This window comes from Malaclemys terrapin, chromosome 2, assembly GCF_027887155.1.
Source record: "Malaclemys terrapin pileata isolate rMalTer1 chromosome 2, rMalTer1.hap1, whole genome shotgun sequence".
Lineage (NCBI taxonomy): Eukaryota > Metazoa > Chordata > Testudines > Emydidae > Malaclemys > Malaclemys terrapin.
The window spans coordinates 95,010,381-95,025,632 of record NC_071506.1 but is presented as its reverse complement, the minus strand read 5'-3'; the positions used below and the strand labels follow the sequence as shown (position 1 = coordinate 95,025,632).

Here is a 15,252-nt window from a genome sequence, read left to right as displayed (position 1 = left end):
GACAGTGAAGAAAGGGAAAACACTGAGAAAGATTGCATGTAAACAAAGAAGAAACAAAAAGGGATAGATTGTCTAGAACCAGAAGAAGGACCAGCAAATAGAAGGGCATGAAGGGGAAATCCCTTGTTAAGGGAATAAAGGGATATCTCTTGTTAAGGGATATTGACCCCCTGAGGACTGCAGAGTGGATCAAAAAATGTGTGGGCGCTCTTTAAGACAAGCATGCTAGCCTAGGTAAAATAAAAAATGCTGTGAGCTACCTAAATTCCTCACAGAAACAAAAAGAGTAGTATGTGATATGCCTGATGAAATGTCAGAAGAAGAAATAAACCAGTGAATCTGTAAAGATCAGGTGATAATGGCTAAGAGGCTAATGAGCAGAAGAGGAGGTGATAGCAACCCCCTGACCAGCTGGGCTGGTCACATTTAAGGAAAGAATGCTACCAGATACAGTAACTTTAGGATATCAAAAATTATGGACTACGCCCTACACTCCTTCTCCTGTAAAAAGCTACAGGTGTCAAAGATTTGGTCACATAAAAAATAACTGCAAAAAGAAAATATAATGCAGTAAGTGTGGAGGTGAACATTCATACGATGATTGTGAGGAAAGGACAGAACAAAAACGTTTTAATTGCGGCAGCGTATAAAAGATGTATTGAGACAAAACAAGCTAGAAAAATAAACCAAAATTACTAACAATATCTTATGCAGAAGCTGCTATGAGAGATCTAAAGGAGGGGGAAAGAAAACCTGATATAGAGAAAGGGAATAGCCAGCAACAAAATAATTGTAAGGAAGAAACAAGTGACATTGGGGTAAAAGGAGATGACATGCTACTTATAGAACAGAGATTCATTGATTTATTATTGAAGTAAGGAACTGTACATCTCAAACAAGAAAGAAAACAGAGAAAATAAGAATTATAATAAAAGCGCTGAAAAGTACCTACGAGCTAGCAATCTATCAGTGCATTGGCTTCACTCTTTCCTAAGTGAAGGAAATATTGAAGATTAAAAGAATTTTAACCTATTTTCAGTTGGAATGCCCACAGTGTAAGGAATTAAAGAAAAATATGATTGATATGAAAACAAGTCCTGATGCATATGCATACAGGAAACTTGGCTAATAGAAAAAGTAGGCTATACATTCCCTGGATATGGCATATATAGACATGATAGAAAAATAGGAAAAGGTGGAGGTTTCTGCATCTTCATTAAGGAAAACCTGAATTACCTTGAAGCAGAGGTTAAAAAGCTAATATTGAATATAATACTATAATAAATACCAATACAAAACAATTCAGTATTTCTACGACTTTATAATGTCTATAATCCATACAGGAAACTAGAGACTATGGGCCTAAAAAAATTAATTGCACATTCATAGATGGAATGCAAAGTGGGTTCAGAAGAGGTAGGAGTGAGACTGACCACACTGTAAGGTTAGAGACAGAACCACAAAAAAACCTGAGAACCAAAGAATTCACAATAACAACTTTTCTGGACATAGAGAAAGCCTATGCTGTGTTATGGAGAGAGGGATTACTTCATAAAGTGGCTTCCATGGATGTTATGAGGAAAATATATAGATGGATAAGGGACTTAAACAAAAGACCTACACAAAGTCTGAATAGGGAAAGCTTTTTCCAACGTATATTCACTTGCAAATGGAATTCCACAGGAGAATGGAATTAGCTCAACCCTCTTTAACATCATGATAAATGACCTCCCTAAGGAACTGAGTACAGGAATAGGGGTCATGTTATTTGCTAACAACTGTGTCATATGTAAGGCTACGTTTTAGTCATGGGTATTTTTAGTAAAAGTCATGAACAGGTCACGGGCAGTAAACAAAAATTCACAGCCCGTGACCTGTCTATGACTCTTACTATTTACTCCTGACTAAAACTTTGGGGGTGAGGGGCTCGGAAGGGCGGCCCTGGGGGTGCTGCAGGTGGCGGCCCGGAGGGTGCCATGGGTGCTCGGGGGAGTTGCATCTGGGGGGGCACCGTGGGTGTTCAGGGGGAGGGGTGGGCGAGGCTGGGGCAAGTCCCCTACCCGGCTCCTGGGAAGTGGCGACCTCCAGCTCCTAGCTCCACATGCTGCCTCTGCTCTGCTCCAAGCCCAGGTTTTGCAGCTCCTGGGAACTGGGATCTGCAGCGGTGGTGCCTGCAGTCAGAGGCAGCACATGGAGCTAGGAACTGAGGGAGGGGAGTTCCTGTGGCCCTTTTGGGGAGCCCCTCAGGTAAGCACTGCCCCACACACTCAAACACCTTTCTGCTGGGGAAGCAGGGGCGAGACTGGTCATATGGACCAAAAGCAGAAATCTTGAAAGAGCCGCCAAAAGAATCAATAATGCACTTAAGTGCATAATGGGGAAACAGGTGGAGCTTCCCATTTTCCTTAAGCAAAATTAAGGGAGTGAGCTTCACAAAAAGGAAAATCCAAAAAGTTGTAAATTTATAGCGATATAACAAACATCTAAATATAGTGAAAAAAATAAAAATTCTTAAGTGTGATATTTGATAAGCTCACTTAGAGGGACCATATTAAAAATATTAAAGAAAAGTGAAAATGTAGAATCAACTTACTGAAAAGTATCTCTGGAACATTCTGAGGAACAGATAAGAAATGGTGACAATATTATACAAAGCGTTAATTAGACCAATTATTGAGTGTAGATACCAGGCCTTTGGATCAGCAATGAAAGGAATCTGAGAAAACTAGACTATATCCAAACACAGGCACTGCATACCACATGTGGTGCCTTCATTACTACACCTCTTCATGTACTGTAGTAGGCAGTGAAATGCCTGTCACTCTTAGAATGAAGCTTCTAGACTTAAACATTTGGGCCAAAATACTACGTAATAGCAAAGATGATAACACAAAGTTAACAAATAATGATCATTGGGAATTAAGTGGAGGACAAAAAACCCTCAAAATTCCCCATGTGAGTAGGCTACAGAAGTGGGTAAAGGATCTTAATGAAAAGAGGATTGAAAGAGACCAAAATGTATAGTTATGTGAAAATACTCTATCAATGGAAAACTTTCCCCCCCGAGATAGACATGGAATTATATAGTGAAATACATAAAGGGAGAAGACTGATAAATATACAACATATAACAAATCAATATATAAGCGGGGGCACTATTGCCAAATGTATACAGATGGCTCCAACGAGGAAGATACAGGAAGAGTGGAAACAGCTCTCAGAGTGCCTCACTCAGACTCAAGAAAGCCATAATGCTAACTAACTTTGTATCAGTCTTTACAGCTGAGCTAACAGGGATTATACTGGCACTAAATTGGACTTCAGATGTGTGGCTAGCTGCTGTAGCCAACCTGTGAGACTCCTTATCAGAGCTGCAGACAATTTTACAGTGATAAGTCTGCTAGCAGAAATGACAGTATCTTTAATGAAATATTACTGCTAATAACTGAACTGTCACCATTGCATATAACCACAGTAATAGTATGGATCCTGGCACATATAAGGATAGCAGGCAACAAATTGACTGACAAATAGGCAAAAAAGTGCTATTAATCATGAACCTAGGAATTCCCTTAAGCAAACAAGAATTTAAACACCTAATCAAAAATGAGCTAAGGAAGGAATGGCAAGTACTGTTGGCAAATGAAACAAATGGGAAAAAATTCTGAGACGTATGCCCTACAGTTGACAATGTTGACATAATCCAAGGCTCTGGGAGGAAGAGGAAGTGGCTCTATTTAGAATTATAACAGGGCATTGTAGATTAAACAGTAATTTATTTCTAATTAACACGCACAAAAATGGATTATGTGTAACATGCAAGGTTCCTGAAACCATAGATCATATCCTTTGGGATTGTAAAGACTGTACCAATGAAAGGAGTTATTTATATAGAAAACTCAGACTTAAAATAAAAAAAGAATAAAAAAATCTTGCCACATCTATCAAAAAAAAGTAGGAAAACAGGGCCCATTTTAAAAAAGCTCTTCTGCAATTCTCTAAGAATACGGGGAAAGGTGAGAGACTCTAAGTCAGTATTTCCCAAACTTGGGACGCCATTTGTTTAGAGAAAGCCCCTGGCGGGCCAGGCCAGTTTGTTTACCTGCCGCGTCCGCAGGTCCGGCCGACTGCGACTCCCACTGGCCACGGTTCGCTGCTCCAGGCCAATGGGGGCTGCAGGAAGCGGCACAGACCAAAGGACGTACTGGCCACCGCTTCCAGCAGCTCTCATTGGCCTAGAGCAGCGAACCGCGGCCAGTGGGAGCCGCGATCAGCAGGACCTCTGGACGCGGCAGGTAAACAAACCAACCCGCCAGGGGCTTTCCCTAAACAAGCAGCATCCCAGGTTTGGGAAACACTGCTCTAAGTCATGGAAAAGATACTAAGTACAATGTATGGCAGTCATAGACTCAGGAAGTGAGTCTGTTATGCCACAAACCTGAAGAAGAAGAAGAAAAGGGCTTTGGGGGAAGTAGTCTGCAGTTACTCCCTCAGAGAAGGGAGGTGTGTTTGGGGTTAGAGTCTGGCAAGAAACCAAAGAAATAAGTAGTGTACAGTTATCCCCAGGATGAGGGAGTTTAGGCTGGTAAATTTAGAGGAGGTACCAGGAGATAGAGAAGGGAAGTAGGAAGGAGTCCAGAGAAATAGCAACAGAGGCTGGGAGCAAGCAGATAATGGCTGCTAGGCAAAGAATCCCTGGGCTGGAACCTGGAGTAGTGGGCAGGCCCAGGTTCCCAGCTGCTGAGGAACTAGCATAGGACTTGGCCTTGGAGCAGAAGACTGTCTGGAATGGCATGCAGAAAGCTGACCCAGTGGGACTTTGATACCCCTGAAGGGGAGATCTCTACAATGACCTGGCTGGAGGGCTGAGTCACAAAGAGGGAGCACTGTGAGTCCTGAGACCGATGAGGCATGGGCCATGAGCAATCTGTCTGAAGGGGAGGCATCAGACCTGAGTGGAATCAATCCCCAGACTCAGCCCCAAGGCGGTGCCCAATTGTAAGTGAACCTTATGATACAAGGCACGGCAATATAAAATGACTTGTATAATTTCACATTGTGAGTTGGAAGTAGATTTAGGTGTCGAACTCAGGCCTCTTAACTGCCAGTTCCCTACTGTAACAACTATATATACTATCTCTCTTCCTTATGACTGAACAGGACACATACGATGCTGTGTGAACACATATTAGAACCTGGGATAGCGTCATTATGTACATATCGTCACTTTTTCTAGGATTTTTTCCTAGTTAGACACTAGTTTATAGTTTCCAAATACATTTGAGGTGAGTGAAGTCTTAAAAAAAAGACCCAAAGATTTTCCTCTCCATTTTTAGGATGTGGTAAAATGCTTTTTCTAAGACAGAGTGCTGCATTTACTGCACTACTGCTGTATTCTAGTATGGCAATTCTGAAGTTTCTGTGCTCCTTTACTTAATACCTCTTAGCTTATCAAACCTGACCAAATTCTTGTTCTTCCAAAAAATGAGCAGAACTAATCACATTGCTACTAATTGCTATCTTCAGAGGCATTGACACTGAAAAACTAAGATCATCCACTGTTCTGAAGAAGGTTTGGCAAGAGAAATAAGGTTGTTAATTCTGTGAAATATTATCTCCACACGATCACTTAGATAAGAACCATTGTACTCTCAGAGTAAAGGGTACAGCAAGAATCCATTGGAATATAGAGTTCATTACTCTAGGAGTATCCTTGAAAAGGGCTGTGCTTGAATCTGAGTGTGTTAGCATTTCTCCAAATCCCGCATGATATAATGGGCAACATTTATTAGGTATGGTTAGTTGAAAGGAATTTGTTTTATCCCCAGTGTTGAACTCTACACTATAATGAATGATCCTCTAATCCCCATAAGGACAATAACTACTCTGCAGATAACCAAGACCAGTGAGAAGACTAGGTTCAACATATGTCTCCTTCATGCATAGTTGCATTAACATTGCTGGTCCAGGTACAGCAAATCTAGAAGCTGGTGGATCCGTAATGCAGATAGATAAGAACCTCTCAACATACTTTTAGTATATCAGAAGGATACTAAAGACCTTTTCTGTTTTATCCATGAGTTCTACACTGGTTTCTAAATTTAACAACCGGTTCTTGTGAACCGGCTCCAGCTCACCACTAACTACAGTCAAACACAAAACACAAAAAGCTAGTAACAGAAGTGCATGGTTACATTCACTTCCCTAGAGCTAGCAAAAATTCAGCTTTGTAACATAGTCTGAAAATAGAGTACATATATAGATAAAATGATGGTGTCAGTTCAAAAATACCTTTTATTAAGTAACATTTAAATGGGTATTTTGCGAGCTAAGTAGTATGACTCTCAACCTGCCAATACTATCTAGTGTGATGTGGATTTTTTTTAATTAAACAGGCATTTTCAAGGACAGTTGGCATATTGTTTCCTGAACTGACAGAAATCCAGCAATTTGTCTTTGAAAAGTTGATATCTAAAGTTTATTTGAAACAGAGAAATTTGGCAGCTCCAGCTGAAATGTAGCTGCAGTTCAATGTCTAAGAAGCTGCATTTTATCAATGCCCTATTCTATAACTATGATATCATATCTATTTGGGGAAAACAGATCATAGATTTATTGTTACATTTTTTTCTATTATGATGATTTCTCAAGAGAGATAAGCTTTGTTATCAAGAAGCTTGTAAGAGTAGTTGAATATTTTTTCTTAACACTGACATATACCAAATAACATTCGCCCACTCACAAGATTTGTGCATTTTAAAATATGGAGGATTTTCACTTACAAAATAGATAGTATGGTGGTAATTTCATTCAAATTAATCAGTTTTACTAAAACCAGTGTTTTCCCCTGTAACATTAAAAACTAAATAAATCACAGCCCTACAAAACTCCCAAGATGTGCAGAATACCCAAAAAGTTATCTTCTGTTCACAGTTAAATACAAATATTTTCTGTGTATGTGTTTCTTCAATATCATGTATTGCATCAAAATCAACATCTCATGTTAAAATTAGTTTTTTCTTTTCAACATGTATCCAAATAAGAACTCAAAGATGATTTTCAGTTGGAGACTGCATGATAGTTGTCTCTTATCCATATATCAATTTTTATTGTTCCCTTCTCCCCAGCAGTGATCAAAACCTCAGGGCAAAATAATTTACCAAAACATCTGCTTCATATTTTAATCACAGAGGTATGATGGACCAATTGAATAGTTTGCATTTAATCAGGATGGATTTTCCTACATAACAACTAAGGAGAGCAAAAGAAACCAAAATCTAAAAGGAAGCCTAAGATAACAGACCAAGAGAAGATCTGGGACTACAAAGTAAAATGTGTAAAATTTAGAGGATTCAATTCAAACATTGCTATAGTGCATTCCCTGCTGAGTTTATATATGTATGCTAATTTAAAAAAAATGTAATCTAAGTAATAGCAATTGACAATCTAAATGTTTGAGAATCACTGTAATTGAATTAAAAAAAACCTAAAAATTCTTGGTGTCTTGTGCACAATAGAGGCAAAGAAAGTGTAAACGCTTTAACCATATGTTCCAAACCTGGGTGCCTAAAGTTACATTCCAATGTTTTGACACCTAAATAGAAGTGACCTGGTTTTCAGAATACCTACGAATTTCAATGAATTTTATGAGAGTTATCAGGACTCAGCAGCTTTTTAAAAAAAGCAGTTTCCATTTAGGTCATAAAACATGGATGGTTTGAAACAATTAGTCCAAATGAAACTACTATATAATATGCTTGTATGATGTAATTTGGCTCAGTAGTTTGGTCAGTCTCTGCACATGGGCTCTGAATGAGGGTGAGAATGGTGACTCACATTTTCTGTCAAATGCAGAAAATATTGTTTCCTCTAGGGCATGCATCTGCTACAGTCCAGAATTACTTGTTTATCAGTTTCACAGACTCATTTTTCTGTTTTGTTTTTAGTTAGTCAGGGGGAAAAAAGCCTGTTTTGCTCTCTGTTCCCCAGTAGTAGTATTTTGTTTGTTTTTTTGCCAACGTACCTGTTTCAGGCTCTCCAGCTTGGACTGTCGCATTTCTTCATATTTCCATTTCCACTGAGAGAGATCAGAGTCCAGCTTCTCTACTTCTTTTTCCAGGAAAAAATGCATTCTATAAAAATGTTTTAACAATCATCATTAAAACAAATCTTCAAGATAACAAAGCTGATTCTGAATAGCTTTTGTATTGTTTCTAAACTGTCTTGCTTTGCTGGATTTAAACAGAGTGTTTTGTTTTGTTTTTGTTTTTTAAATTACATGTTTCTATTACTTGTATGATGTTCAAAGGATTAGCCAAAGAGATTCACCAAAGTGAGGAGAAGGAACCAAAACAATCTAACAATGTGAATATGCATGAAATGCAATGCTAAACCAAAGGAGACTTGGAAATTGACTTCGACCAGAATCAGTTGACCCAATATACCATGTGATGGCAAAGACCATCAGAGAAAAGGTAGCGAATAGGTGCAATATCTGAACAATAGAATAGAGTATAAAGCAAGGGAAAAGGCCAATTTTATCTTTCATTAGATTATCTTAATTGTACATTCCCAAGTTTTCACTTTTTCCTGCTCTAGGCTGCTTTCCCACTCCATACAGGGATCTACTTTATTTGAGCTTTGTTTTACCTTTTACAGCATTCATCTTCCCTGGGCATTTATTGTACATTGTTTATAGCTAATTATACTTTTTCTTGGAATAGTTCTATCTCAGTTCCCTCTTTATTCTGTGTTTCCTAGCGCTAGGTCCTCAACTGGTGTAAATCAGCCTAGCTCCACTGAAGTCAGTACAGTTCATTTTCAACACCTGGAAAAAAGTCCTCAATGCTAAAAAAAAAAAAAAAAAAAAAGGTTGATATACCACCATTTCTAGATGGCATGAGCACTCCTTTTCTAGTCTTCTGTCAAAATGAAAATCCTTGAACTTTTACTTCCAGGAAGGGCATGTCCCGTTTCCACTAGGGCTGGTAGGCAAGCAGCATTAAACTGTCACTGCCTGTTCCCTAAGTACTCCACCAATAGAAAACTCTAAATGGAGGTATGAATCAGTACATTCCCAGCTACTCTGGCCATGCTTCTCTCCCAGCCAGAAGTTCTCTTCTTTCAGACTTTGCCAGCCTCCTACAGCTCTCACGGACTGCAGAAAGCTGTGATCGGTTTGTACTGTCCCCAGTGTCAGGGTCTAGGCTGACAGCGGTATGATAATGGGCTTTTGCGAGCAGGATGGTTTGCGGTATTTCGATCAGATGAGTGCAGAATACTTTTTCTCTGGTTCCCTTACTCAGTGTACTCTGGAAGCCATAAAATAATTAGATTTGAATAGAGCTCTTAGGATTGCAATTTGAACACTAGGCTTTTTTGTTAGAGTTGTTTCTTTCTGACCTTTACATTGGGTAGTTTGTGATGAAATTTTCAAAGACCCTATTCACTTTGTCTAAGTACAGTCAGAGGGGTATTGGAAGGGGACATATACATAACATATGCACAGTTCCATAAGAATGGAAACCATAAATGTTCTAATTTAGACATTAATAACCCAAATGAAATGCTTTCAAATTTTGTTTGTATTCTCTAGCCATTTCAAATATTATTTGCTCCTGAAGGAAGCTGCTAGAAATATTTCGGAAATGGGGATGTATTGATCTCAGAAGTACTACTACATCTTCATTAAGATGACATCTTTTAATATTTATTTGCCTCCAACAAGATACATGGTTATGAAGCTCTACTTACTCCTACAACCAAGACAATATCTACAAAAATATTAAGACTACACAATGCATGAAGAACAATCTGATTCCTTAGAGAGAGGTACTGTAGTATTTAAATAATGAACTCTCATTGCTACCTTTACCCTTTATTCAAAACAATTAAAGAATTATTTTCTACCATTATCCAGAGATCTAAAGAAATATGATTTAGAACAGCAGAGAGCACCACACAGGATTTGTCTACACTGCAATTATACACCCATGGCTGGCCTGAGCCAGCTGACTTGGTCTCACAGGACTCAGGCTAAAGGGTGTTTAATTGCTGTGTAGACATTTAGGCTCTGGCTGCAGCCTGGGCTCTGGGACCTTTGAGGTGGGTCATTACTCATTGTTAGAAAATGGCAATTAGACAAAGGGTATTACACATAAAGTCACTTGGATCATAATCGCAACAGTATTATGAAATCAGGTCAGCATCATAAAGCCTAGATGTATTCCATTAGATTATAAACTACATCTTAGTCTGGTAGCAGGAGACTTTTAAAACAGGAGGATGAAGATGTCCAAACATTTAAGATAAAGTGTTGATGTTATTTTAGCCTTATTAGTTTTTGAAAGTGTTTATTATACACCTCTACCGCGATATAACACTGTCCTCGGGAGCCAAAATATCTTACCGCGTTATAGGTGAAACTGCGTAATATCGAACTTGTTTTGATCCGCCAGAGTGCGCAGCCCCGCACCCCGGAGGGCTGCTTTACTGTGTTATTTCCAAATTTGTGTTATATTGGGTCACGTTATATCATAGTAGAGGTGTAATAGGAGGTGCTTTGTAAAGCACAAGGGACAAAGAAGGACTAGAAAACCAGACAAGTGGAATAGTTTAAAAGAAAAGAAACCTCAAAGACATCTGCTAGGAATAACAATTCTATGCCATAGGAATGCCTTTGATAATCTACCAAGCATTTGACAAATGGCAACATTCATGTGATAAGATTGTTTTGACTAGAGCCACATTTTATAAACATTTTGTTATAAACCCATGCTGAAAGATAGATTTGTAATGAGCTTAGTTGACCAAAGTACTAAACCTAAACAGATCTTATAAACTCTAAGTGCTTTTCTTCCTGCTATATGGTGATCAAGTGCCAGATGGCACAGACACCCATTACTATAGACTGGCAGTGGTGTTAAATAAAGTTGGGGGTAAGAAAACTTTTTTGCCACAATGCCTTCAAAAACTTGACAACAGTTAGTGCACTGCTGCGCTGATACCACTGACTATCATGCTTACCAATACTGTCTCATTGTTTCCTTGTACTTCCTTATCTATCTATATCCATCTGTTGTCTCTTCTCTTATCCTGAGATAGTAGGCTCTTTGCGTAAGGAGCATCTTTTTATTCTGTGTCTGTGCCTAGCCCAATGGGGTCCTGGTCCATGACTAAGGCTTCTAAATGCTATGGTAATACAACCAATAAATAATATTGTCTCACCCCTTTTCTCAATAATGAGGTCGAGTTTTCTGCCAGGAAGCAGTAGTTTGGATATCATTTAGAAAACACAATTTGATTTTTTATTTGTTTTTTAATTCAGAGAATAGTTGATGTCTGAAGAAAGTAATATTACTCTCATAGGCCATCATGACCAGCAATAATAAATTACAGTTGAACAGGATGATAAAATTGAAGCCATCATTAGCATAGTCAAGGCTAAAATAATGATACCAGGCTGATTAGTAACCATGAAAAACAGCAGACAGTGAAGCACCGGACAGCTAAAGAGATGAATTCACACCTTTACAATGTATAATAGGAAGTGTGATCCTGACCATACAGGAGAAGTGAAAGTGAATTAACAAAACAGAAAGGACATTTAACACTGGACAGCAAAAGGATGAAACTGTAAATTAAAGAAGGAACTTCTAATGAGTGTAAAATGCTCTATTTGGGTAGTTGTATCAAATGTACATATTGAACGGCTATGTAGATAATATCATTGGAAAGTGGAGTTTTCCTGTATACTGTGCTTACGAATGGCATGATGAGGATATGAAGTCCTAATGTATTATTTGTGTTACAGTAGGACCTGTACTCAGAGGCTCCCATTGAGCCTGTTGTTCCATTGGCCTCGAAACTGTACAAAAACACATAAGAGGCAGTCCTTGCCCTGAAGAGTTTGCAATCTAAATAAATAAGGCAGATAAAGAGTGTGGGGGGAAAATACAGGCATAGAAAAGTTTACCCCAGGTTAAACTGCAGATCAAATAGCAGAGCCAAGAATAGAAACTGGGTCTCCTGATTCCCAGTTTATTTTTCTATCTCTGCTAGAGGAGTACTAAGTGCCTCATGCTAGGTTCTGAATACCTTTAACTCCCAATGGAATCAATGGGAGTTGAGGTACCTATCACATACAAGAGGCATTCAGCACACCATAGTGTTGGATCTAAGGCCTGGTCTACACTACGGGTTTAGGTCGACTTTAGCAGCGTTAAACCGAATTAAGCCTGGACACGTCCACACAACGAGGCCCTTTCTTTCGAATTAAAGGGCCCTTTAAACCGGTTTCTTTACACCACCTCCGACGAGGGGATTAGCGATAAAACCGGCCTTTGCGGGTCGGAATTGGGGTAGTGTGGACGGAATTCGATGTTATTGGCCTCCGGGAGCTATCCCACAGTGCTTCATTGTGACCGCTCTGGACAGCGCTCTCAACTCAGATGCACTGACCAGGTAGACAGGAAAAGACCCGCGAAGGTTTGAATTTCATTTCCTGTTTGCCCAGCGTGGAGAGCACAGGTGACCACGCAGAGCTCATCAGCACAGGTAACCGTCATGGAGTCCTCCCAGGATCGCAAAAGAGCTCCAGCATGGACCGAACGGGAGGTACGAGATCTGCTCGCCATATGGGGAGATGAAGCAGTGATAGCTGAACTCCGTAGCAGTAAAAGAAATGGAAAAGTATTAGAAAAGATCTCCAAGGCCATGAAGGACCGAGGCCATAACAGGGACACACAGCAGTGCCGCGTGAAAATTAAGGAGCTAAGGCAAGCCTACCACAAAGCCAGAGAAGCAAACGGAAGGTCCGGGGCAGAGCCGCAAACTTGCCGCTACTACGCGGAGCTGCATGCGATCCTAGGGGGTGCAGCCACCACTACCCCAACCATGTGCTATGACTCTCTCACTGGAGAAACACACAGGGAAGACGGTTCGGGGAATGAGGAAGATGACGATGGAGGTACTGTAGGTAGCTCACAGCAGCAAGGAAGCGGAGAAACCGGTTTCCCCAACAGCCAGGATATGTTTGTGACCCTGGACCTGGAACCAGTAACCCCCGAACTCACCCAAGACCCTCAGGGCACACAGGAGACCTCTGGTGAGTGTAACTTTGTAAATATTTGTAAACATTACAAAAAAAAAGCAAGCAAGTCTGTTAACGTGTATGGGGATGGAGCGGAAATCCTCCAGGGACATCTCCAGAAAGCTCTCCTGGTTGAAATGGGGTGATTTTATTAAGGGGGACATTCAGAGGCGCCCGTTCCTGCTCTTCTGACCAGAAATGTTCCCCGCTGTTAACCACGCGGTGGGGGGGAGGGGTGAAGTGATCATCCCAGAGAATCATGTGTGTGTGTGTGGGGGGGGGGGGTTTACTTGTGTTTGTGCCGCATGTTAACCGGGAAACCGCAGCCCCCTCCTTTTACATTGAAACCCCATTTTAAATGGACAACCCAATTCATCCTTGATATGGGAAATGCGCTGCTGTTTGCAACCTTTCCCGCATGTTAAGAAGGTTAAAAAAGCCAAAACACTGTGGCCTACGATGGCTGCCTGCAAGCCGAAATATGCGACCTTGTAATGAAAGAGTGTACCCATTGTTCCCTAAAATGTGTCTTTTTTAACCACCTCTCCCTTCTCCTCCACCAGCTGCAAATGTTTCTCCTTCGCAGAGGCTCGTGAACATTAGAAAGAGAAAACGTAAGACGAGGGACGAGATGTTCATGGAGCTGCAGATGTCCGCCCAGGCTGATAGAGCACAGCAGAATGCGTGGAGGCAGTCAATGACGGAGATGAGAAAAGCCCAATATGAACGAGAGGAGAGGTGGCGGGCTGAATCGCGGGAAGAACAGAGCAAGTGGCGGGCTGAAGACGATAGGTGGCGTCAGCTTGCAGACAGACGGCAAGAGGCAATGCTCCGTCTGCTGGAGCATCAAAGTGATATGCTCGAGCGTATGGTTGAGTTGCAGGAAAGGCAGCAGGAGCAGAGACCGCCGCTACAGCCCCTGTGTAACCAACAGCCCTCCTCCCCAAGTTCCATAGCCTCCTCACCCAGACGCCCAAGAACACGGTGGGGGGGCCTCCGTCCACCCAGTCACTCCACCCCAGATGATCGCCAAAGCATCAGAAGGCTGGCCTTCAATAAGAGTTAAAGTTTTAAAATGCAGTGTGTCCTTTTCCATCCCTCCTCCCCCACCCATCCCAGGCTACCTTGGCAATTATCCCCCTACCTCTGTAAGGAACTAATAAAGAATGCATGAATGTGAAAAAACAATGACTTTATTGCCTCTGCAAGGGGGAGGGGAGGGTGGGGTGGGGTGGTTGGTTTACAGGGAAGTAGAGTGAACCGGGTCGGGGGGGGGGGTTGCAGGGTTCATCAAGGAGAAACAAACAGAAGTTTCACACAGTAGCCTGGCCAGTCACAAAACTCGTTTTCAAAGCTTCTCTGATGCGCACCGCGCCCTGCTGTGCTCCTCTAACCGCCCTGGTGTCTGGCTGCGCGTAATCAGCGGCCAGGCGAGTTGCCTCAACCTCCCACCCCGCCATAAAGGTCTCCCCCTTACTCTCACAGATATTGTGGAGCGCACAGCAAGCAGCAACAACAATAGGGATATTCTTTTCACTGAGGTCTGAGCGAGTCAGTAAGCTGCGCCAGCGCGCTTTTAAACGTCCAAATGCACATTCCACCACCATTCGGCACTTGCTCAGCCTGTAGTTGAACAGGTCCTGACTCCTGTCCAGGCTGCCTGTGTACGGCTTCATGAGCCATGGCATTAAGGGGTAGGCTGGGTCCCCAAGGATCACGATAGGCATTTCAATATCCCCAACGGTCACTTTCTGGTCCGGGAAGAAAGTCCCTTCCTCCAGCTTTCGAAACAGAGCAGAGTTCCTGAAGACGCGAGCATCATGTACCTTTCCCGGCCATCCCACGTTGATGTTGGTGAAACGTCCCTTGTGATCCACCAGGGCTTGCAGCAGCATTGAAAAGTACCCCTTGCGGTTTACGTAGTCGGTGGCTTGGTGCTCCGGTGACAAGATAGGGATATGGGTTCCGTCTATGGCCCCGCCACAGTTTGGGAATCCCATTTCAGCAAAACCATCCACTATTGACTGCACGTTGCCCAGAGTCACTACCCTTGCTATCACCAGGTCTTTCATTGCCCTGGCAAATTGGATCACAGCAGCCCCGACCGTAGATTTGCCCACTCCAAATTGATTCCCGACTGACCGGTAGCTGTCTGGCGTTGC

The 15,252-nt window shown here is 41.5% G+C and overlaps 1 protein-coding gene across 1 annotated transcript in view; it reads right to left on the bottom strand.

The window, feature by feature from the left end:
- The window catches only part of CCDC102B (coiled-coil domain containing 102B), a 374,548-nt gene that overhangs the window by 292,849 nt on the left and 66,447 nt on the right, over positions 1-15,252 (bottom strand). Inside the window, exon 4 of the mRNA XM_054017032.1 lies at positions 8,024-8,132. Coding sequence (XP_053873007.1) covers positions 8,024-8,132 — 109 coding nt within the window. The remainder of the gene's footprint in view (positions 1-8,023; positions 8,133-15,252) is intronic.